Source organism: Lacerta agilis, chromosome 15 (assembly GCF_009819535.1).
Source record: "Lacerta agilis isolate rLacAgi1 chromosome 15, rLacAgi1.pri, whole genome shotgun sequence".
NCBI classification, from domain to species: Eukaryota; Metazoa; Chordata; class Lepidosauria; order Squamata; family Lacertidae; genus Lacerta; species Lacerta agilis.
This window is the reverse complement of record NC_046326.1, coordinates 39,060,368-39,085,527: the sequence shown is the minus strand read 5'-3', so window position 1 is coordinate 39,085,527 and position 25,160 is coordinate 39,060,368. Positions and strand designations below refer to the sequence as shown.

General features: G+C 40.8%; 1 protein-coding gene across 3 annotated transcripts in view; it reads left to right on the top strand.

The window, feature by feature from the left end:
- The window catches only part of BRIP1 (BRCA1 interacting protein C-terminal helicase 1), a 144,014-nt gene that overhangs the window by 101,154 nt on the left and 17,700 nt on the right, over positions 1 to 25,160 (top strand). For 2 of the 3 annotated variants that reach the window (XM_033172174.1, XM_033172173.1), the window contains exons 17-22: positions 6,673 to 6,785; positions 10,873 to 10,955; positions 15,643 to 15,966; positions 18,977 to 19,777; positions 21,735 to 21,809; positions 23,108 to 23,160. In XM_033172174.1, coding sequence (XP_033028065.1) covers positions 6,673 to 6,785; positions 10,873 to 10,955; positions 15,643 to 15,966; positions 18,977 to 19,777; positions 21,735 to 21,809; positions 23,108 to 23,160 — 1,449 coding nt within the window. Of the gene's footprint in view, positions 1 to 6,672; positions 6,786 to 10,872; positions 10,956 to 15,642; positions 15,967 to 18,976; positions 19,778 to 21,734; positions 21,810 to 23,107; positions 23,187 to 25,160 lie in introns of all 3 variants that reach the window. The other variant, XM_033172172.1, reaches the window with a different exon arrangement.

Below are 25,160 nucleotides of genomic sequence, written 5' to 3'. Positions count from 1 at the left end.
GTGCTCCCTGCACTTCAAGACTGGTTCTTCAGATTTGAAGGAAGGAAGGCTGGCTGTGATGTCCAGGCACTGGCCCAGGTCTGGGAGAGGGACATCTATCCTTCACCTCAGGGAGCAAAATATATTGGGCTGGTCTGCTTGTAGCTGTCCTAAACCACCCGTTCATTTAGTTTGTAACTGCTTAAGTAAAAGCCTATTTTAGTTTGTTCTCCCCCAACCCGCACTCCCCATTAAGTTTTAGCAAGATATTGCACTGTATTAGATTAAAGCTGCCTCTCTTGAAAATTGTGGAAAATGTACAAGATTTTTTAAAAAATAAATACAGTCTGTTTTCCTTGTATTTAGGATATGCAGTGTACAAAGCCCAAAGCAGCAATTTGTCAGTAAAATTTATATTGCGATAGTTTGCCCTGATTACTGTGTTTACAGTATGCTGATAATGAATGGAAAATGTTTCTTCTGCGAATTCTTCCTGCTCTGGTGTGGGTTTTAGCTTTAAACTGTTTTGGGTCGAAAGGTTCCTTCTTTGGCTACAGATAAAACCTTTCTGCATGAGTGTCTGGTGGACAATGTGTTTATTTATACTGAGGCAAAGTTTTCTTAATGGTTTGAATCCCTACGTTTTAACAGGTTTAGCCCTTATATTTATTTAATGGGCTGAACTCCCGCTTCTAAAAGGCTTTATCGCTCAGGAATAAAGCAGTGCCATGCCGATCTTAACATTTTGTTTATGTGAGGATACTGTAATCTCCTTAGAGTCACATGCTCTGAGAATCGCATCAGCTTTATGTCGAAGCTGCTTGTTGAACTAAGCTGATGTTTCCAAAATCTTTTGATATCATTTTTTTGGCGGGGGGGGGGGGTTAAAGTTGGAAGCACACTTGACTCCTACATTCAGAATGCCCTTGCTTGCTTCCTGTCTAATCTTGATCAGCTCCTAGAATAAAAGGCAGGCATGCTCCTTGCATTGGCAAGATAGCTGAGTGACTATTGCCCCATGGCTTGCTTCCCTCCCTCCTTATTGCCCTGTCACCCATGGATGTGGTAGAGCACCTGGTTTGCACATATAAAGTCCCCGGTTCAATCCCCAGCACATCCACATAGGGCTGGGAATATCCCCTGCTTGAAACCCTGGAGAGTCACTGCCAGCCAGTGTAGACAGTACTGAGCTATGTGGACCAGCTGTCTAATAACCCAGTATAAGGCTTTATGTTACTATGTTTGTTGTGTGCATTGCTTAACAGAGCTTGAATGTCTGATAAAATAGAAGATGCTTCCGTAGAGCTTTCTGCAGTCAAGGAGAGGGGAAAGATTCTTCAAGTGGAATTTGTCCAGGGCCTCATCTGGCACCTTTTCGCTGGCTTGGAGTTGTTGGATAGACAGACTGAGATGTTTAGGAATTTAGATATTTACGCTTTCCCACCCAAAACATAGAAGGCAGCAGTGTCCTTATCTCCAACCCCTTTGAGGTCAGTTCAGCTAAACTGGGTTGCCCAAGACCACCCAGCAAGCTGTACTGAACGTTTGTGACGCCCTCCTAACATCGTTGTTGTTCATAATTTTTCTAGCTCATTTAGTATTCCCCATACCCCAAAAGGCAATTTGCAAATTCTTGCCTCCTTTAGCATTGGCATGGACCTCATGGGGTAGGCTAAGCTGAGAGATAACGGCTCATCCAAGGCCACCCAAAGAGCTGTGTTGCTAGCCTCCCAAACCTGGAGCCAGTGTGGTGTAGTGGTTAAGAGCAGTGGACTTGCAATCTGGTGAACTGGGTTTGCTTCCCCACTCCTCCACATGCAGCTGCTGGGTGACCTTGGGCTAGTCACACTTTTCTGAAGTCTCTCAGCCCTCAGCCTCACTCACCTCACAGAGTGTTCTTCTTCTTCTTCTTCCTCCTCCTCCTCCTCCTCCTCCTCCTCTTCTTCTTCTTCTTCTTCTTCTTCTTCTTCTTCTTCTTCATTGTCATCATCATCTCTGACTTGATGCTGTGCATACAGGCTTCTCTTGGAGCAGCAGAATTTCAAGTTATAAGAACATAAGAATCTACTGGATCAGGACAATGGCCCATCTAGTCCAGTACAGTGTTACCTTGGTTTACAACCATAATCCGTTCCGGAGGTCCCTTTGTAAACTAAAACAGGTTGTAACCCAAGGCACACTTTTGCCAATGGGGCCTCGAAATATTTTTTCTTCATAATAAAAAGAAGAAGAAGGGTTGTAATCCCAAAAAAGTTCATAAACCGGGACATGCACTTCTGGGTTTGACGTGTTTGTAATCCAAAGTGTATGCAAACCAGACTGTTTGCAAACCAAGGTACCACTGTATCCTGTTCTCACAGTGGCCTACCAGATACTTGTGGGGAACCTGCAAGTAGGACCCAAGCACGAGATCACTCTCACCTCTTGCAGTTTCCAGCAAGTGGCTTTCAGAAGCACTATTGCCTCTAACCATGGAAGCGGAGCTGAGCCATTCATGGACTTACCTGCCATGAATTTGTCTAATTTCAAGTATGCTCTACAAGGAGCTGTTAAGTAGGGTATGCTTTGAAAGAAAAAGAGAAGCCCTATGTGGACATGAACATACTTGGAAATCAGCAAAGGAGAGGTGGCAAAGAATTAAGAAACCTGTCCAAAAATGTGGCTTTATACCAAGTCTTTATGGCCCTCCCCACATTTTAAGAAACAAATGGTTGCTCATTCACAACAACCCTGAAAGGTAGCTTAGTCCAAGGGACTGTAAATGGCTCAAGCAGCCCCAGTAAACTGCATGACTGAGTGGAGATTTGAACCCTGATGTTCCATGTCCTAGTTGAGCACCATTTAGCACTACAATATGGTGATTTCCAAACCCAGGGTCCCACTAGGTTGTTGGCAACATATTGGCTGCTGGTAACATATTTTGCTCTAAGGCAACAGTTGGTGAGACTTGTCTGACAACAACAAGAAACAAAGCCTTGAGTGTCACTGGAATATTCTGTAAGTAGTGGTTCAGCAGGCACCTTCTATAGCAACTTTTAAATGCCTGCTGAAAACTTCTATTTCGCCAGGCCACTGCAGGAACTTAAGAATACACCCTTCCACAATGGTTAATCAATATCTGTTTTTAACTTTTTATGTGGGTTTTATGTTTCATTGCTGTAAACAATTTTTTTAATTTTTATTATTGATGTTCTGTAATATCTTTTTAATGTTGTACACCACCCTGAGATCTTCTGAAAAATGCTGGTAGAAAAAATGTGTTATTGTTATTGTTATTATTCTGCTGTGATTTTTTATGACTTAGTGGTATATAAATACTTTTATAAATGAATTAAAAAACGGGGTGAAGCCCTCCGTTTCAAGTGTGCCCTCCCTCTTGATTCCCCAAAGAAGAATCTCTCTTCTATCCCTTCCTGTATTTCATCCCCCCTTTGCTATATATCTTCTCCATAATGTGTAATTAACCTTCTGCATGAAGAAAGCACTGAAAAAATGGACGCTTGAGGAAGGCGATCCAGGCCCTTTAAATCATTCCAAAGCATTTCTTTTCGTGTAGATTGGAAGGCAAAAAGTTTTTGTTTACAGCCTGTTCTTTTCTTTCTTGAAAACCCGGCTTGGTGTGGAAATGGTGGGGAAGGGGACAAAATAGAGCAAGAGGAGGGAACATTCTTGGTTAATGTTCAGTTGCAGGGGAGGTCTGTCTAATTAAGCATTAAGGAAACAGTGGTTAACAGGTATAATGCTGTTAGACTCCGGCTAATATGAATGCGACCGTGACCTCCCAGATAGATCAAAGCCTAATCTCTCTGACAGCTACAAGATGACATGGCTTGCCACAGGCCTTCTGCTGCTCCTCGCTGGAGCTCTTTGTCTGCAAAGCATGCCTGATAGCTAGGAGTATATTTTTAAGGATGAACAGGTAGAAGTAAAGGGCTGTCTTTTGACATTTTAACTAATCCCTTCTAGCCTGTGCTTTACTTGCACATTTAGGATATTTGCTAGCAGGAGACGCTGGCTTTTCCACATATGCAGCATGTCATGTTGAATCGGGCGTCACGGTGATGCCTGATAATGCAAACGTATACAGTGAAATGGATTCTGATTGCGTTAAAGTGACGTGCGCTGACCTTTTACCTGTTACGTGATTCACAAGGAATGCTTTATCCCTTAATGAGCAAACACAAGGGTTTGAATTTATTTTCTATTATTCTATTATTAAGCAGTGATACACTGTGTGTCTACCCCCCCCCCAAAAGCTGTCTTGTTATTCAAAATAGCCATACAGTTTTTATATCCAGGGGTCAGCAACTAGAAGCCCTAGGGACAAAGCTGCCCCTCTGTGTCACCTCATCCCTCCAAGTTGTCAGCCAAGAGGCAAAAGCAGCGTATGAAGAGACCAATAAATATGGTCCACTTTGGAAGATGGACAGAAGTTGCCCCCCTCCCACACATTACCTTTGCCAGGAAAGTTAGTTGCTGACCAAAGGCAGCCTTTTATTTTCCATCATTTACTTACAGAGATCCATGTCTTGCTTAGCTCAAGAAGAGCAGAGCTCCGAAGTAAGATGGGGTGGCTAATTTTGCATGGCATTAAGTGCAAAGAAATGTAAGGCACAGACCAGATCTGCCCTGTAAGGCAGAACCTACTGGACTGTTCTTTTGCATAGGACCCTTCCAATAACATTAAAAGAGGATTAGACAAATTCATGGAAAGGGCTGTCACTGGCTGCTAGCTCTGTTGGCTATGCTCCAGCTCCGCTGTTGGAGGCAGTATGTCTCTGAAAGCCAGTTGCTGGAAATCACAAGTGGGGAGAGTGCTGTTGTACTCGGGTCCTGCTTGTGAGCTTCCCACAGATACCTGGTTGGCCACTGTGGGTAAAGGTTACTGGAGTTGACAGGCCTTTGGCCTGATCCAACAAGCTCTACTTTAGTTTCTGAGTGTTTCTGTGAGGTTGCAGAAGAGAACTCGGGTCTCAGGCAGCCTTGCTTCACTGATCATCAGAATGGAAGGGTAAGGTTGGAACTGGAAATTGTTTGCAAAAACTACTTGGGGCCTGTTCTATATAAGGCTTGCTCAGCAAACTTTAAATGCAGTAGGGGGAACCTTCTGCCCCCAATCAATAAATTCTGAGTGACGGAAACAAATATTAGATCTGTGAAATCAAACTGGATTTATTTTCTGGCTGCAAAGTTTGAATTTGTAAATTTGACAGGCTGTGTGTTTCTTTTTTTTTTAAAGGGCATAGGCACATAAAATAACATAAAAAGAAAAGAATCCTTACCCAAATTCGAGTTGAAAGTTACCTGTCAGAAGTGGTTAGAAGTCTGCTGTTTTATCTCTTGAAGCGTGTCCTTTCAGTTGTCAGTTTTAAAAGGTTAATATAGAACAAAAGAGCAGTGAAATTAACCTTCCTTTGTGTAGCTTTATGCCTTTCGTTTTTCAAACTAAACCTGTTGTTTAGCTTGAATAGCAGGCCTGGGCTTTTCCATCCTGATCCAAGTGCCTACCCTGCCTTTGGAACAGGAGGGCAAGGAGCTTGGCTTGGCTTGGCTTGGCTTGCTGGTACTCAATATTCCACTTTCTGAAAGATTCTATCTCGTGTCTGAGCAGATAGATGTGTGAGGAGGAGTTCTAACTATTTTTTAGCCTCTGCTTCACAAGGGCGGAGAGGTAGAATTCTACCCCCACCTCTCCACAGGAAGTACCTGTTCTGCTTCCAGGGCTACCAGAGATCCACACACTGGATGTAATGGATGTCTTAGAATCATAGTTTGCCCTAACTGCCCTTTAGATCCAAATCATAATTTGTGTTTCAGGTGTTCAGACAAAGCATGGTTTATGCAGTTTCCCACTTTGCTGAGAATCCTCAAAGTCGTAGCAAAGTGAGGAGACATGTGCACTCGGGGGGAATAGTGGGATGAAAGAAAAGAAAGGTGATATCAACCATTTTACCAACATGTACAAGGTTTTGTTTTGTTTTTGAATATTTTATTAGTTGAATATAAGAAGCATTCAAATACAGTTTTCCCCTAACCCCCTCCCCGAAACAGCCCAAACTGCATCCAGGTAATTACATTAGTAATATAGTCAAATAAAAAAATATTTCTACAGTTGCTGGTTTAAAAAATATCATTCCACATGCTCCCATGTGTCTTAGGTGGTTTAAATGCATGTTCTTTCTTTGATGCATATGTAATAAAGGAGAACCACGTTATGTAAAAGTTACGTAGTTTCTTACGTTGTTTTCTTTCACATACCCATTCTGTTAACTTTTCCATCAAAATTAATTCCCAGACATAAGCATACACATGTACAATGTTAACAGGCTGAGAACCATAAGAAGCATTTTAAAATACTGGTATTTTTGTAATTGGTTTTCCTAACAAGCAGAATTTAAGTTCTTTTTTTGCAGTTACACCCACACACACTTTCCAATATCCAAAATGATATATTGACTTGCATCCATAAGCAAAGTTAAGTATAGACTCCAGCTCAGAAGGTTCTTTCAGAGTTATAAAATTAATATATGGATGTCTGCTGGTTACCTGAATTAGTTTTATTTATCATTTTGTCCAGAATAAATAGAGCAGTTTGGCAATTGAAAAAGCCATTCTCTTGTTTTGATAATTATTTGATAAGGCAAATTAACAGTTGTATTACTTGAATTTTAAAATATATTGTAATTTCTCCAGGTTGAGCTTAAGAGGAAGTACAATGACCTACATTCCAAAGACAGAGGACTTTTACCAGGCGGCCAGTGGTATGAAATCCAGGCCTTCAGAGCTCTCAACCAAGCATTGGGCAGGTGAGTAGAATTAGATTATTCCTGTATAGATCCATATATATTTGGGGTTTTGTTTTGTTTTGTTTGTTTGCAAAATTGCAATTAATAGAAAACAAAACTAATAGAGACACAAACAGGTGAACCAGAATCATAATCAGAGATGAGAAGGGTGTGGTGGGGGCAGGAGTTGCCCCCATGTCCTGACCTGGAAACGCAGGCAATTGAACCTGGTACTTTCTGCATGCAAAGTAGATGCTCTGCCATTGAGTCACAGCCCTTCCCCAACCCTCCAACAAAGTAGAGAGGTGCCCCAAAACATTGGAGAAAAGAATCCCATTGATAGCTGAACCCAGTAGCTCCCTCACTTTGCTGTAAGTGATTCCGAACTATAATCTGCAGTCTTGTAAACATTTGTGACCTGCATTCTCTGTGGACTAAACATCTTGTACACCAGTTCAGCTAAAGCTGAAGTGATGTTTTGTAGAATCGAGTAACAAGGCGTTTTGCAAAGCAGCACTGGAGATTTCTGGCTGTAGTCTGCACCTTCCTTGCTTTCAAGCTATGCCACTTACATTGTAAAGTTTTCTTTATATGCCATTTCATTGTCTTACTCACTAGGCCAAACCGAAAAACAAACAAACAAACAACACCAGGTTTTTCGGTTTCTAAAAATCAGACATGCACATCTAATAGAGCATTTACTTCTTTGGGAAATATGAATATTCAGCTGATCCGTTCAAAAAACGTATCTGGGTCTTCTTGGAAACAAAGTACACCGCTTTCCAAAAGCAAGAAAAGCTTCCCCTTTTCTCCTTAGTATTTGCTGAGATGGTGCCTCTTCACTGCTGTTGTTTTTTCTACAGCACACTAGTAGGGGAATAAGTGCTTTTAAAAATTATGCTAAAGAAATGGGAACATTAATAACTAGCAGCCTCTCATAGCTAGCATTGCTGAAGGATTTTAAGAAACGACAAAATCACTACAGGTTTGAAATCAGTTGTTAAGATCAGGGCTGTTTCAAAAGGTCCAGTGCCCCATTTTGTCTTAAAATAGTCATATCAAAATATAGACAAAAACCTGCTCCTTGATCTCAGGAACCATGTGGTTATGACATCTAAAAAGTTGTCCAAATTCATAGCAAACAGACAACTTTCCAAAAATAGAGTAGATATTTAGTATCATTATCATTGGTTAAAGCATGATGCTGATAATACCATGGCTGCAGATTCAATCCCCATATGAGACAGCTGCATATTCCTGCATTGCAGGAGGTTAGACTAGATGATGCTCAGGGTCCCTTCCAACTTGGCAGTTCTATTATTCTAGGCTGCCTACAATATCTAGTGTGTTTCATACGCCAGAAGATAGACATAGTCTTTTCCCTTAGGCTTGCATTCTAAAATGTCTGGGGGGCGTAGCTCCACAATGGAGCATCTGCTTTGTAGGCCAAGGGTCCCGGGTTCATTCCCCAACAGAAACAATTATTAGATGATGAGAAGGACCTCTCTCTGCCTGAGACCCTGGAGTCCAACAAAACAGTACTGAGCCAGATGGCAGCTTGCTATGACTGGAGGGAGATTGGTATGGAAAACCAAAAGGAATGTCTTTAACAGGGAATTTAAGTCCAGCTGGAGGCAGGGAAGGGCCTTTAGCTCGGTAGAAGAGCATCTGCTTCGCATGCAGAAGTTCCTTCCCCATCCCCAGAAGAACTGTTATGAATAGGTTTTCACCCATAGGACCACCCCATAGTGATGGAGATGGAGCAGTGGAAGGGTCTATCATGGAATGAGATGGCAAGGTACCATAAGCAAGGTAGACCTCCTCATCTACTTGTGACCTAGATTCACATGTGCCTCAGGTGATATACCGGTAACTCAGAAAAATCCCCTAACTGTAAAAAAAAAAAAAAAAAAGATCCTATAAATCCACCTGAAATTATAGTGTGGCTGCCAAACTAAACCCTAATCAAGATTTGCAGGTACAAAATAACCTGCTCATGTGAAGGACATAGTTATTTAATGGGTTTTTATTTTGTATTCCAATATGTATAAACTGACAAATAAAAGGTGAGCTGGTTTAAGTCTCAGATGTGGCGTTTTCATATTGCTGTGGTAGTATTTGAAGTAACATGAAGTCTATGAAATGTGATCACTTGGGGGGGGGGGGAATATGCCAGATGTTGCGCATGGCCAGGTGACAACTCTGCCATGAAATTGCAGCATTGCTTCACTTGAAAGGTGTGGGATATGTCTCCAGTGGGCCCAATACATTTATTTTAACTACACAATTTTTCACTTGGCTTTCGTTTTTCTGGCTATTTCCCCCCACACTCCCCTGGTGATGAAGACTTCACTGAAAGGCCACCTGCAGAATTTTCTGGTGGTGAGCTTGTTACAGGCTCTTCATATCAATAAGAAGGGCCAATCTCTTAAAAGAGCTGCTTCTGCTCAAGTCCCTGGGCACTAGGGAGTTGCACAAGGAGCAACTGGTGGGTTATGTTTCTAGAAACTCATAAGAAGAGCCCTATCAGATAAGACAAATTTCTCACAGTGGCCGACCAGATGCCTATGGGAAGTCCATAAGCAGACTATCCCTACTTGTGATTCCCAGTGACAGCTGTTCAGAGGAATATTGCCTCTTAACACGGGGAGTAATAAATCCATAATGCCTAGTAGTCCTTGTCACCCTTAGCCTGATTTTGTCTTCATTCCCCTTTAAAGCCATCTGTATTGGTGCCCATTACAATATTTTGAGGTAGTGAGGGCCATCAACGTGGATATGTTGCTGTGGGATTCCTGGTGGATTGTGCCTAGTGACATTTTAAAAAATTAGTCCTTAAGGTGCAATTGCAATTAGTCCTCAGGGTGGCACAGGACTTTGTGTTGTTATTACTGATGCCATTGTCCAGCAAGCTTAGTGGCAGAAAAGCAGTTGCATCCATGATCAAAGTACTGGTGAAAACAAAATAATAATAAAAAAATCCTTCCAGTAGCACCTTAGAGACCAACTAAGTTTGTTCTTGGTATGAGCTTTCGTGTGGTTAGATATACTAACCACTGGTGTACTGGTGGTTAGATATGAACGAAACATGCCTCTCTTTTATTGTTGTTATTGTTAATATTATTCATTTCATTTCTATACCGATTTACATTTATATTTTAAAGAAAACATCTCAAAGCAGTTTACAATACGTTAAAACATTAAAAACCAAAACCAGAATAAAATATTACTGAAGAAAGTCTATTGTGGTTATGATTATGATTTTATTTTTACCGTGCCCATCTGACTGGGTTGCCCCAGTCACTTTGGGCAGCTTCCAACAAAACCTAAAAACACTGTGAGACATCAAACATTAAAAACTTACCTGTACATTCAAAGCAATAATTAACAGGAAACTAAAATGTTATTTTAAAGATCTCAAAACAAAACATTACAAAGGAGGTCAACTGCAGAATACACATTTAATGGAGCAAAGTTAACAAAAAAAAAATATCTTAAACATTTCAAAAGAAAACATTACTAAAGGAAGTCAAATATATAAAATGCACATTTAGAACAACATAATTAACAAGAGAAGAAAATATTATCATAAACATAGAACATTGCTGCTGTTTTTGCTGCCAGTCCTGCTAATGGTTGTTCATGGCAGGTGGCAGCTGTGGAAGATCAGGCTCAATGAATTGGGTCTGCACTAAGAAACAGCCAAGATGGCCTCTGGCCCCTTCAGCAACCTAAACTTCTGTAGCTGCAGTCAATCAGGGCTACGCCTTCCCAGGCCAGGTTGAAGAAGGTCTGCAAGGCAGGGAGCAGGTCCCCCAGTCACTTTTTATTTGTGCTGAAATATTTAGTCTCTACTTTGTCCTCTCCAATTAACCCACTACAATCATTTCCACCTTGGGTGTGAGTACCAATTTCAGTGGACTCAGAACATTACGGGTATTAGATATTTAACACCCTGATGATTAGCTGAACCTTTGTCAGTTTTAGTGATATCTGAAACAGTTCTATCAGGTAAATATCATGGATATTCTTCCCCCTTTCCCAAACATTTTAAGAAACCCACCAAGACTCATCATGTATTGTTTTCTCACCTGTTGCTCTGTTTTAGGTGTATTCGCCACAGGAGCGATTGGGGAGCGCTTATTTTAGTTGATGACCGCTTCAGAAGGAACCCAAATAAATACATAGCTGGTAAGACACATGAATACTCTGGAGATGTTGGTTAGTGACACTTTGCTTATAGCCCATATATATCAAGGCCATGGCTTTGGATCATGTTGCTGCTGTGCTGGTTGATTTAAAACAGAGAGTGCTAGTGTGATGCCCTCTATACATTGTTGGGCTCTAGCTCCCATCAGTCAACATGACCTGTTGTCAGGGATGATAGGAGTCGTAGTACACCAGCATCTGGAGGACATCATATTGGCTACCCCAGATTCTAAGGTTATGCTGAGGACTTCTGCATGCTAGCAAGGCATGTGCTCAGCCACTGAGCTATGGTTCTTCCCCTCGTGGCAGTGACTGTTCAATATCTCAAGCAGAGGTCTTCCCCATCATCTGCTACTTGACCCTTCCACCTGAAGATTCTAGACCAGGCTTCCTCAACCTCGGCCCTCCAGATGTTTTGAGACTACAATTCCCATTATCCCTGACCACTGGTCCTGCTAGCTAGGGATCATGGGAGTTGTAAGCCAAAAACATCTGGAGGGCCGAGGTTGAGGAAGCCTGTTCTAGACATTGAGCCGTGGGCCTTCTGCATGCAAAACATGCCCTTTCCCACAGAGCTATGATGCTTCCATATCTAGGGTTGTCTCCAAGTAAGAGTAGATCCTTTGAAATTAATAAACTCGTTAGTCATGTCTATTATCTTAATGGGCCTACTCTGATTGGAACCAGATTCCTATGCATGTATCTAAAGTGAGGAAAGGTAATTCTAAAAATTAAATTTTAGGGCATCATCTCCTGTGATTTGTTTTCCTATAAATATATCCCTTTCCTATACCTATGTCACTTTGGTGCAGGTGATAATATTTTATTTATTGTAAAATAAAAAGCCTTCAAGGCATAACTTCTTTGTTGGGTTATAAGTATTTTGCACCATCACATATGAACAATGCACCTATGCTTTGCTATGGTAAATTGATGTGTGTGAAGTGGCCCTTGAAGTTAATTGAGGGCAAGAAGTTAATGGAGGATGCATGGTTTTTCTGTAAAGCAGCAGCACTGCATCTCCTCCTCTCTCCAGTAACTTCTGGTGTCTTCCATATTTCTGCCACGTCAACAGCTCACTTAAGAGCTTTCCTGCTGCCCTTCATTCGATGCCTTCTGCCAGGGTGCTGAAACCCAGAGTGTGACAACTTCATGTCATGAGTTAGATGTGCTCAGTTGCTAGAAGTTAGTAAGGAGAGGCAGAGACATGGAACTGCTCTCTTCAACAGCAGCCACACATCCTCCGTCATGTCTAGTTCTGGCATTTGAAAACTTCTTCCTAGGCCATATGAATCACTGTGACATTTGGAAACATCAAACATTTTTATATCTCTCCCTCGAATAATGAGCTCGAGTGGTGAGTGCTGACTGAAATGGAGCCGGAGCAAGAAGGAGGTGTCAACATCCTATGGAGAGTTCTGAAATTTGCAGAAGTACGAAAACTAGCACACATAGCACAATAAGGAACAAGTGTGTGCATTAGCCATGCAAAGTCAAGTGTCCATTGAGGGGCAATGGAATGTCCTGCTTCAGCCCTTTACAACTTATAATTTATTATCATACATCATGCCTAGCTGGCTGGAACCCTGAACAGGAACACTCCAGTTTGGGTTGATGATACAGTGCCGCAAAGTTTCATTGCAATTCCCTCTTGTTTTAGTCCATTCTGCATTGCAGTCTGTTACCTAGTTTGTTACTGTGTGAATTGCTAATTAAAGTAGCTGAATAAATTGGGGGTGGGTGGGTGGGTGAGAATGTGTTCTGGCCTCCAGCTTTGCTGCGGCAGATACAAAATCTCACAGTTAAAAATGCAGTGAGAGGTAAATAAAATATGGATCTCATGAAATCCTTATGACTGATAACACTGACATTGTACCAAAGCAATCAACCACCCAGATAAATTCATTGCCCAGTATAAATTAGTAATCTGAGGAGAGTTTTTGTGAAGGGCAAACACAGGTACTACCTTTTTAAATATTCATAATCATTCAGCCTTATTAGCTATTAAAATATATATAAGGTGGGGGCATCAGAATGACTTCTCTGTCTTAATTTTGCATCTCCTTGTTTTGAACGAGTGATGTTAGTTCTTAATCTACTTCGCTTTGAAGTGTAGAATAGCTATGCTGAATATCCCAGTGTGTCACTTTTTCAGTAAAAGCTAGACATTTTGGTGCCTCAACAACATCCAAAGGGCCACACGTTGCGGACGGTTATTGTAAGTGATTTGGAGTTGGCGTCCAAAAACATGGAAAGGGCCACCTTTTAGGGAAAGCTATTGTAAGTGAGTTGGCAAACATTTTCTTGAAAAAAAGTCAACAAAAAGGGGAAGGAATGTTTCAGTCAGTACTCCTGGAAATGCTGCAAACATCACCAGTTCAGCTCAGATACGGGCAGCCCTATTACCAGCAAAAGTTTGGTAATCATGACAGATAAATTGGTACAGTAGTACACACTAAGTAGAATAAATTGCTTTAAATATTAGGCTGTGAAAATCAAATAGAGATGGCACCTATTTTTCCCTTTGATGTTTCTAAGCAATTTCAGCCAAGAGAGGAGATAAAGAAAATACTGCCCTTGTCTTGACAGTAGATGGTGCTCAGATTCTACCATATGAAGGATCTTTCCCTTGTCTCAGAAAAGGCAGAAATAATCATGGCAGGTTTTTCAAGAAGTTGGGGGCTACACTACTGATTCTCAGTAACACATTTCTCGTTGAAACATAGCAATTTGCCAGAAAATGCAATGGATGCTTATGAATTAAATATATCCAAAGATAGAATTATTGTTATACCCTTGGTATAATAGAATCCAAAAACATAATTGACTTCGAAAGATTCCACTTGTTCAGTCTTTATCAGAACACATGCACTGAAACGGCTTTTAAAATGATCAGGGTTTTTTTTTAAAAAAAAGGGGGGGGTAAAAAGATAGCAACAAAGAAATCCCTTTCCTTCAAAGCATAAAGCCCCCAGAATTTCTTTCTCTCTTAAATAGTTTCATAATTTTTATTAAATTTCTATACCACCCTTCATCCAAAGATCACAGGGTGGTTTACTGTATAAAAACAGAACATACATAATAAAAAGATAAGATAAATCATAAATATAGTAAATTATGTGTGGTTTTTTAAAATAAATTTTATTTTCAGTTTTTAAGAATTTGCAAATACAAATCTTACAGTGTCATACAATGTCATACTTCCAATACAGATACAAATCAAACTCCCTCCCCCTTTTGTGGTTTCTTCTCTTATTTAAAATTGTAAAACTTTACTTTTAAATTATTATACAATTAATCTTAATAATACTTTTAACTGCTTCATTTAAGTTAACCCTGCCAATGCACTTAGTTGCATACCATGATTTTACAAATATTCCCCACTCCTTAATATATTTTTTTCCTCATGGTTTCTTAACACACCCATTAATTTTGCCATTTCAGCATAATCCGATTCTCTGTGTTGGTTGCATTCAATTAAGTTCTACTCAGAGTAGACCCATTTAAATTAATGGACATAATTTCAATAGGTTTACTCTGTGAGTAGAACACTGGATGCAACTCTGTGTGCACACAACATTATTTTAATGCTCAGTTTTCATGTTGTGGGTTGCTCTCCATACTATTTTCATTGTGATAATCTATTAACGTTCTCATTCTCCTATAGTGTGGCTTTCTAAAACTCTGTTTGGCAACTAATTTTTAACAGGGGATAAACACTAAGACTTGAGCAGGGGCTAAAGGGCCATCAACATTTGCTCCACCCAATGCCATGGAAGCCAATACCAGAGTCAAATGGCTCTTTAACCTCCTTTTCCCTATTTATATGGGGAAGTTAGACTTTGGTACAGCCCTCCCCTGTATGCATCCTTGTTGCTTACTCCCATGTGTCTTGCCTTGTGTAGGAGAAGGCACAGCTGAATTGTGTAATGGCAGAATAATAATAATAATAATAATAATAATAATAATAATAATAATAGTTGTTGTTGTTTGTTGTATTGGTACCCCACCCATCTGACTCGGTTGCCCCCAAGCTGCCAGTTTCCTATTTGTATTATAATATACCATGTCATGGCCAGCAGTATCAGTAAATCAGTTGTAACTCTTCATTAGGGACGCGGGTGGCGCTGTGGTCTAAACCACAGAGCCTAGGGCTTGCCGATCAGAAGGTTGGCAGTTCGAATCCCCGCGACAGGGTGAGCTCTTGTTGTTCGGTCCCAGCTCCTGCCTGCCTAGCAGTTCAAAAGCACGTCAAAGTGCAAGTAGATAAATAGGTACCGCTCCGTCAGGAACGTAAATGGCATTTCTGTGCGCTGCTCTGGTTCGCCAGAAGCGGCTTAGTCATGCTGGCCACGTGACCCAGAAGCTGTCTGTGGACAAATGCCTGCTCCCTCAGCCTATAGAGCGAGATGAGCACGCAACCCCAGAGTCGTCCGTGACTGGACCTAATGGCCAGGGGTACCTTTACCTTTACCTCTTCATTGCCATTACAAGATTAGACCAAATAATTCAAATCTTTGAATTCAAATAATTCAAAGTTGTGTGCCTAATGCAAGAAGAAACTGCAGCAACACAGTTTTTATAAGGTTTTAAATATGTACAGTCTTGATCACATGACTTCCCTGTCTTGCTATATAGTAATAATGAAATAAAATTGTTCTTTCCCAAGGATTGTCAAAATGGATTCGTCAGCTAGTCCAGCACCATGAAAACTTCGATTGTGCCCTTGGTTCTTTGGATGCGTTTGCTAAATTAAACCAGAAGAGCACAGATTCTTCAACTCAGGGTAATGACATATCTGTGCTCATGTCTTCAAGCTCAAAAGATCTGTCATCAAGTTCTTTACTGGAGGCAACTCTTCATCTATCACCAGGTGTTACTGTTGAAAGAGAAGTGCATGATTTAACCCTAGAAACACTTTCTGCTGCAGACGTCATTGCAATTAATCCAGTGACATCCAGTCAGTCATGTAACAGATCTGCAAATCAACAAAGTAGGTTTTCCTGAGATATTTTTTTTTAACCTTTTAAGTAGTTTCCTGAAATATTTATGGGAAATTTGTTAAAGTTGACTTCATCTTTTTGCTTGTGAGTAAGAACCAAAGAACATAAGAAGCTGTGTTATGTTAGGTCAGATTATGTATCTACCTGGCCGAGTGGTGTCTGTCTGAAGAGCAGAAGATAGATTGTGGTCTCCTGGTGAACCACTGGACAGTTTCTGATGGATACCAAACGTATTCTTGTTACTGAGACTCTTATTATTATTATTAAATTATTATTAATTTAAAAAGAGAGGAAGCTGTTTATAGCAGATCAGGCTGGTTGTTAATAGGAATGGGCAATGTATCAATACATCATCCAAAATTGGTTTGAAATCCACATCATGATAACAGTTTCATAATATTTGGCATGGCGATATACCACAAATTACAATGTGTGTGTGTGCTATGTAAAAAATCGTGATATGAGAAAAAGACCGTCATCATTTCTCATGATTCTTAATACCCCTGTTGCGCTATACCAGGGGTCAGCAATCTTTTTCAGCATGGGGACAGTCCACCGTCCCTCAGACCATGTGGTGGGCCGGACTATATTTTGAAAAAAAATATGAACAAATTCCTATGCCCCACAAATAACCCAGAGATGCATTTTAAATAAAAGCACACATTCTACTCATGTGTAAACACGCTGATTCGTGGACCATATGCGGGCCGGATTGAGAAGCCGATAGGGCTGCATCTGGCCCCCAGGTTGCCTACCCCTGCTCTATACAGTGGTACCTCGGGTTACGGACCCGATCCATTCCGGGGTGCTGTTTGCACCCTGAAAAGTCAGTAACCCGAGTGGCGCTTTTGCGCATGCGCGAAAGCGCAATATCACACTTCTGCGCATGCTCGTCGGGGGGAAACCCAGAAGTAAACACTTCCAGGTTTCCAGCGTTCACAACACGAAAAAACGCAACACAAAGCGAACGTAACATGAGGTATGACTGTACTATAAAATAACACTTGCAACAATATGTTAAAGGTAAGTAAAAATGTATCCGTTTTAGACCCCTAAGTAGCAGCAGTTGCCAGGACATTACCCCATTCACTTCTACATTCAAAGAGAACCTGGTAGAATCCTGCCCCTTCCCATTAGCATTTAGAATCCCATCTCATCACTGGACATCACCTGATCCTTTTAACTGGAGATGCCAGGGATTGAACCTGGGACTTTTTTCATGCAGAGTGGATGCTTCCCCACTGATGAACAGAGTCTTGAGGTGCATGTTGGAACTTTTTCAAAACTATTCTGGAAAGTTGTCTGGAATTGTTCCCAGTGCAGAGTGAGGAGTCAGAAAGGCAAAACACACATACACACACATTTGTGTCTCTGTGCATTTGGCCACACACATTGGGCTCTTTGTTCTTGAGTGGAAAGAAGGGATTAAACTCATCTTAACAAAGTGCTATTTGGTTTGGTGGCAGGTTCTTCCCCCACCCTAGTTGTGTATACATTTAACGTAGGCTGTTACATTATTTTATGTCAATCAGTCCAGTTATTTGAAAACCAGTAACCTACTAATGCTGTAGCACAATTTCGAGGGAAGGAAAGACACACAGTTATGCTGTTGTTCGTTCTGTGGAAATACCATGTTAATGTAATGCTAATAGTATCTATGAAGGGTTTCTGCGCTAGAGGACTTCTAATATCTTCCCTCTAATTCTAAACATTGTAGGGGCTTCTGTGGACATTACTTTCTTCCCAGTCTAGAGCTCTGTATGTGCTTCAGTGTATACCTGAAACTCCCTAGTCCCCAAGGGCTTCTCTATTCACTTTAAGTGGACAGTGATCCCATTCCTTGTAGTAAATGAAGAAGCTCTTGTCTCTCATCTGTATCATTGTCGTTGTGCTCCCAGGGGATTACTAGATTGGCAAAGATGTGTGCAAAATTGAAAGGAACTTCTTTCTGAAGTATGGAGGAGGAGGATGAGATAGGGCCTTTTAATGGGTGGCTCCTGTCTGTAGAATGTTCTACCAAAGAGACTTGCCTGGTGCCTCCTTCAGTGACTCTTTGGCACCAGATGAAGACATTCCTCTTGTTCCAAGTCTTTTAATAATATTTATCATCTTTTAACACTATAATATTATTTTAGCATCATTCAATTCCGTCTGTGTTTCTCTCGTGGTGATGCGTTTTTGCTTATAAGGGTGTCTGTATTTATTTACGCTAGGGTTGAGTTGTTTTTATTGCAGTTTAGTTTTGCTCGGTTTAGTACTGATTGTATTGGATGTTTTTCACTAGTTTTATTGAATGTTGTCTAGAGGCTTTGGCACAAGGTGACTAAACACATAAATATGATGTCAGTTAGACAGAGAACACCAGGTGGAGAAAAGAAGCTACAATTGAGTAATAGGGTAATGAGCCTGAAGCAAAATGAAACATAACAGCTAGTTGAGAATATGTGCCTCTCCTTTTCCACAAAGAGTTTAATCTATTTTATTGGTTTTGAGACTGAGGGACCCCTTGCTTTGGAAAACTAAACAGAGATTCCTTAGTAAGAAAATGAGTAATGGCAGGCAAGATTTCCTGAAAGAAAGCCTTCCCTTGCAATGAGCAGCCACAGCAGGAGTAAAGGATGTTTTTGGTGCACACTCTCTGTTCTTGTGGGGCAAGAACAGCCTGGTCAGGGCTTCTTGTGAACTGCATTTGCCCTAGAACATGCCATAGGATTCTCTGTAATGTGCAGGGGTTTCGTGGCAGAAAAATTGGTGAGGTTTCCTGAAGGTTGAAAGTTTGAAAGCCACTGAAATAAATAACTCTAAAGCAGGAATGAGGCACATGTGTCCCTGCTTATATTACTGAACTACAACTCCCATCATCCCACAAGTTGCCCACTCTTGTTCTAGAAACTAAACATTGTTTTCTGATTTGTACATGCTAGAAATAACGACATGCATTCATTATTACCTGATTTCTGTTTATCCAGCTAGTTATATGCCTCTGCCCTTCTATTCCAGATCTTCAGCCACTCTACCAGACTGTAAAGCAAGAAAACCTAACCGACTCCAAACCCAAAACCTTGACTGGGAAGAACAAGAGGGAGAAAGCAAATAATCAGCTCTCCTCTGTCAGTATAAAACAGTATTTCAGTAAACCATTGACTTCAACACCCCTGCTTGCCCTGAATGAGAAAGACCTCTCCAAAGCTAAATGCCAACCAAAGATGCCAATGGATGAAAGTACCCAGCTTGTTGCAAATGAACCCCAGCAGAATGTGTCTTTGGTTGAGGAACACAGGGCAACTGGGTTGTCACCATGTAGAGAACCAATTAGCTTTTCTGCTGGAAAGGCCATTCAAGAATATCCTACTGAGCAGCAGCTCTGGGCTCATGAAGAGAGAAGGGACGTGGCATTTTCTCCAGTGAGAGGAAACACGAGCCTTTCAACATCAGATATAGCTGCAGAGACAGATGCCGACGATGACAGTATCTATTTCACACCTGAACTTTTCAACAGTGTCGAGTCAGCAGTACAGAAAAGCGAGTTGTCAACTCATACTTGCAGCGAGACTGGGATTTCCTTTGAAACTGCAAGCTCTATTAAAGTTGAAGAGCTTTATGAAACCAGTGCTGTAAAGCTAGTAGATGCAGTGGTCAGCATTAAAACCGATGCTGACACGAAGGCAGAGGAGCCTGGAATCGTGCAGTGCAGTGAGAGTGCTGGAGGGGCAGTCAGAGCAGCTGGACACAGTACTACTAGCATAGGTGAAGCTGAGCAGGAGGCAAAGAGAAAGAAGCTTTCCAGATCACAAAACAAAGGTGTGTCTGTTGTCCAGCTTAATTATCAGTAGTGGGGTGGGGTAGAGGAGCCCCACAGGAATGAGTTTTTAGTTTAGCTAGAAATTCTGGAACTATGATTGTTTCCTGATGTTAGGCATAGGCTTCAGTTAATCAGTTTTTCAGAAAACCTGAACAATGAAAACAAAACCTAAGTAAGAATCACTGGATATTATATGGGGGGAAAAGAGAGTTTCCTCCTTCCTCTCTCTCTGGTGATGTTAAATAATGTAAAATGTGTGGCACTGTGTCATCATCTTGCATGGTTCCCTATCTTTGTTATATCGTGTTACATCAAGGTTCCCTACCCCTGCAATCGGGATGTGGAGCAGAGAAATGGAAATAGCCAACATGGCGGTGTCATGTCATGCGTTTCCATTTCAACATGCTACAGGGAAGAGAGGAGGAGGCAGGGCTATCGCTTTCGGTGGCCGGCATAGAGGCAGTTGCAGCCCAAAACCAGATTCATGATGATTGCCATGGTTACAGTTGATGTAAACCTTCGGGTCCTACTCACGTGGAGCACTCTGGGGAAAGATCTCTTGTGTGTCTGTCACAAGTAAAAGTAGCCTCCCCATGCTTTTTGTTTTTTTGTTTTTTGCTTTGTATCACTGGGCTATCCCTAGAAATAACTCGAAGCTGGTCAATGAAGTGATTAGGAAATATACCATTTTCAAATAAATATGATGCAGCTCAGTTCATTAATTGCTTCCTTTCTGCAAGAGAATGCTGCAGCTGAATAAAGTGGGAGAGGGAGTATTGGAAGAGGATCAATGCAAAACTTTGCTTTGCAACCGGCAGATTTTGGGGGCTGGCTAAAAAACTTAGTAGTCTGCTGAAGCATGGTGGCCACACTGCTACATTTTGGGGTGGGGGTTAACAACTGGATTTCATATGGACCTCACTGTGTGGTAGCTTCAGAAGTTGCCATGTAATGGGAAAATCTGGTCCAAAATTTGTTGCTTGTGTGCAAAGAATGCTACTCTCTTTATCTCTTGTTTCTGCTTTAATACATCATGTGCTAGATGGACCAGAACACAGCAGTATAAACAGATCCAGATCATTTTCATTACCTCTTAAACCTACTTAGCATGCTCTTATTTTACATATATATATATCTAACAATCAAGGAAGGCTTTGTTGAAGCCTTGAGGATGTGTTCAGTTTTGTTAGGAAGATGTGCTGTGTGAATCACCCCTTAGAGCTTCTTAACACTATACACAGCAATTGTGTTTCGCACAAGAAATGTGTAAATATGGATGACAATTGCTGATCCTTAAACATCTCGGGAAAATTGTGGCCAAATCAGGACTCCCTGGGAAGAAAAACATGTTTCTGTTCTGTTTGACACAGGAAATATCTGTGTTTGTCACACAAAGGGTAAGAAATCTTTGTACTGTTGAATATATGCCAGCATAACCTCCTTTGTACTGTTGAATATATGCCAGCATAACAGCCTAATTTCATTTTTTTAAATTTACCATTTTCTACATCTCATCAAAAATATTTCTCCTAAATGGAACAGATGATAGGAAGCGCTGAAGTTAAATATACTCATTTTAGAATTCTTTGTTATGTATATTACATGTATGTACATATAAAGGCAGAATCAGTGGTGATTTTTCAAAACCCTTTCAGTCTTCCTTTCGATCAGGTTCTTTGAATTTAGGTTACAGAATGCTTATTGCTTTAAGCACTTTAAAAATATTGATAAAATAAATGACACTGACCAGCCAGGTTTATAAGTTTTCATTTTGTGTGTGTAAAATGTATGTAATGGGGCTTGAATATAATGTTGTGTTGCTAAGAACCTGACCCAAGTTGTCCTCAAAAGTGGAAATACATAATAATTTGAATAATTGTGGGAATGCTTTGCAAAATCACTGATTCTTAGTCACACTGGTTGCAAAATAATAATCAAATCCTGAATTTATTGAAGGACTGAAAGTACAGAGAACATATAAACGAAGAATCAGGAAACCATCTATTAAAGGAGGGGCCAAGTCACTGACAGGTAAAGTCGGAAACAATTTGTAGATTTTTAAGTTTGATTATAGTGGTAGTTATAGTAATCCAGTTGGAATCAGGTTAATTAATGAGTGGATCTGGCCAATGTCTCGTCTAGTCTTGCATCCTCTTCTCTATGACACAGTTCCAGTGGAGGCTGCCTGTTAGGTGAATGAGACAATTCCCATCAAGTTCAGCCTATCCTCTGCCAGTCCAGGGGGCAGCACTGCTTGTCTGCTTCCTCCTCCTTACTGTTAGTGGTGTCGCCTTAGAACCTAGCAAGCAAGAGGATGGGGGCAAGATCAGAATTAATGGACCTACCGGTAGTCTGTCATTGGCTCCAGTTTCACCTACACCTGCACTCCCTGCTTTCTCTTCCCTGCCAGCCCCAATGGACACCAGCCTTCAATGCACAATTTCTTCCTTTGCCTAAACTGCTCCAGTTTCTGGGGTGGGTAGCTTTGGTATGCAAAGGAGCCATGGCGTGCTGTGACGGGAAACTCTTGTGCCACTAAAGTAGCTCCAGAAGAGAGGGAGCAGAAATCTTGCAAAATCTAATTCTAATTCATACTGGTATACAATATTTTACATTTGAATGGGAATTTCAAAGAGTCGGCTTTATCCTGTTTACTGTTTACTGTGTTAGCCTTGAGCAAAACATTTCCTAAAGAGTCACATGTGTTGCATTCAGCAAATGAGCAGGCCGTCCTGCAACAAATAGTTAGCATTTGGGGCCCATAAAAGGGAGAAAAGGAGCATTTTTTATTTTTATTTTTCGAGGAACTAACATCTATATGAAGCATTAATTACAGCCTGAGAGAGGAAAGAAAACTGGGCTAGAGAATGGTCAAGAGCTACAAAGGTTAAGGAAGGATGGAGTTTCTATATTTGTTAAAAATGACCAAGCGGCGCTTTAACTGTGAGCCTCCCACAATAATAATTAGCACAGTTTCAATGGATCTTGGTAAGACAAGATCTGCTCATCAAACCTATTTAAAACAGTGAACAGCTGGATATAAAGTGCTTTCTGTATAATGCAGTCATGTTGGGCAAGTCATTTATTTTAATACTTTTTTATATTACCAATGTATGTAAGTTTCCAAGCAATAAAATATTGATCCAAATGGCTTGTGCTTTCATGATGATGACTAATTTATTTCTGTTTGAGCTCATGATTGTAATTATTGTGTTAAGTGATGAGAGACCAATAGGTTCTCTCTTAAAATAATTATTACACTGTGTGTTTAGACACAGCAAAGCCTTTAATGTGTTAGTTTATATCTTTGTTATTTCATGGTTACGAAGGAGATGCTGAGAGTTCCAACTTGCAAGTCGGTACTGTGTTATATTCTCTGGAGGTGAGAAATATTGCCTTAAGTAACTGGTAAGATCTTACTAATAATCTCTTTTTAGTGTGCTATATTACTACTACTACTACTACTACTACTCACCCTTAACCACAGATTTCCCAATTACAACAATATAAAAACACAAGGTTAGAAGCAGTTAAAACAAATTACAATCAAAATAATAGGGTGAGTCCATATATATCAGGTGTCAAGACTAGGATAAAGAGATGCATTTTCTGCATATGACGAAAGCTAAGTAGTGAATGTGGCAGGCACACCTCTCTGGGGAGGGAACTCCACATCTTAGGAGCTGCCACAGATAAAGCCCTCTCCTGTACCACTCTCCTCCCAAACTTCCAAGAGAGAGGGAACTACCAAGAGGGCCTCTGTTGATCTCAACACCCAAGAGCATCTGTAGGGAAGGAGGTGGCCTTTCAGATATTTGTGATTGTACCTAAGAGCTTGGGCATGCCCAGCGGGCAACCTATGTGCTGTTCTCATAAACTATTTTTTAGAACCTCCCCTTTCCCATTTCAAAATTGACTTGTTGCATAGCTATGGAGGGCTGTTGTTTGAGAAATAAAATGCCTGGAAAGTGTTTCCAGATTGCAGACATTCTGACTTTGTAATTCCAGAAATAGTGGGAGAATGAATCCTCTACTGATGTAGAGCAGAAAATAATTTGGAAACTACGCCAAAAGGCTGTGGAATCTTTTAAGGGTTGTGCTTATGAATTGGGTACATTAACAGAAGGTGATCATCACAGATAAGGCGTGACTTGCCCATCTATAGGAAACACCGACAGTTTATCAAGCAGCGGTGAAATCATAAGGTACAAGAGCTCCTGCAGATATTTTCCCAGATATTTTCCCTTGGCTGCTATCCAAAAAGCTACTGTACATATGTATCCAGAGGGAGTTTTGACTTTTCTTCTTTGAGCAGCAGATCCTCCATCACAAACATGTTTTTAAAAAGCACATACACACACAAACTAATTTTTGAAAGAGGAGTGCTGCAGGGCTTAGTGAAGGTTGTCAATAAATTCAAATCTAAAAAGTGCCTAGGATTAATTATGAGGCTCTTTGAGTTGCCCCTTACCTGCATACAAAAAGGCTCCCAGATTAATGTACCATTTTGTGACATAAAAATATGGCAATGCTTCTCGGATATTCTCCGTCTGTCGGAAACGTACCTTTTCCATTATCCTCCAGTTCCTCAGGTTGTTTTACAGTGTGGTGATAATTAATATGTAGTAATTTTACATTTTTATTTCTAGACGTCTTTGCAAAATATAATCTGAATCTGGTGGGTCCCCTTCCCCCCCCCTCCCCCGGTTCTTTTGTTTTGTTTTAAGGCATGAATGCAGGTTTATCTTTGAATGCTATCTGGAAAACATTCTCGTGTCTACTATGTGCATTGTTGAAACCGTATCTCATACAGTCGGCCTCCCAGTGTTTTCCAAATAACTGGCTGTGGCAGTGGCACCTAGCCGTCAGCAAGTCAAATTTATCTGGTGCATCTAAAGCCAGATACAGGTAGCCCTTCTCCTTTGTAATACAAATGCAACTTGGACCCACTCACTTTATCTGTTTATAATTGTGTTCATGATTTGGCATCTCCTAAAATATCAGAGCAGTGTACAGCAATATTAAAAAATACAAGTAATTAAAATGACTAAAATTCTATACAACATACAACAAAGGCCAGCGGGGGTGGGGGTGGGCTTCAAGGGGTTTCTGAAAGTCAAACGTGAGATGGTTGCCGCATCTCTGCAGGAAGAAAATTCCACAGCATTGCATTGGCAATACTAAATGTCCAGCTTCTAGTTGAGGCCAGTTGGACCCCTGTAACATGAGGGACAATTCAAGGTGCTTTTGCAGTCTTTTTCTCAGTCAGCCACAAACAGCATTTTCATTTTTCAGAGTATACCAGAAGGTCCATTTCCTATACCAGCCTCCCCACCCCTCCAAATATTACAGGACTACAAGCACCCTTCAACCCCAGCTATC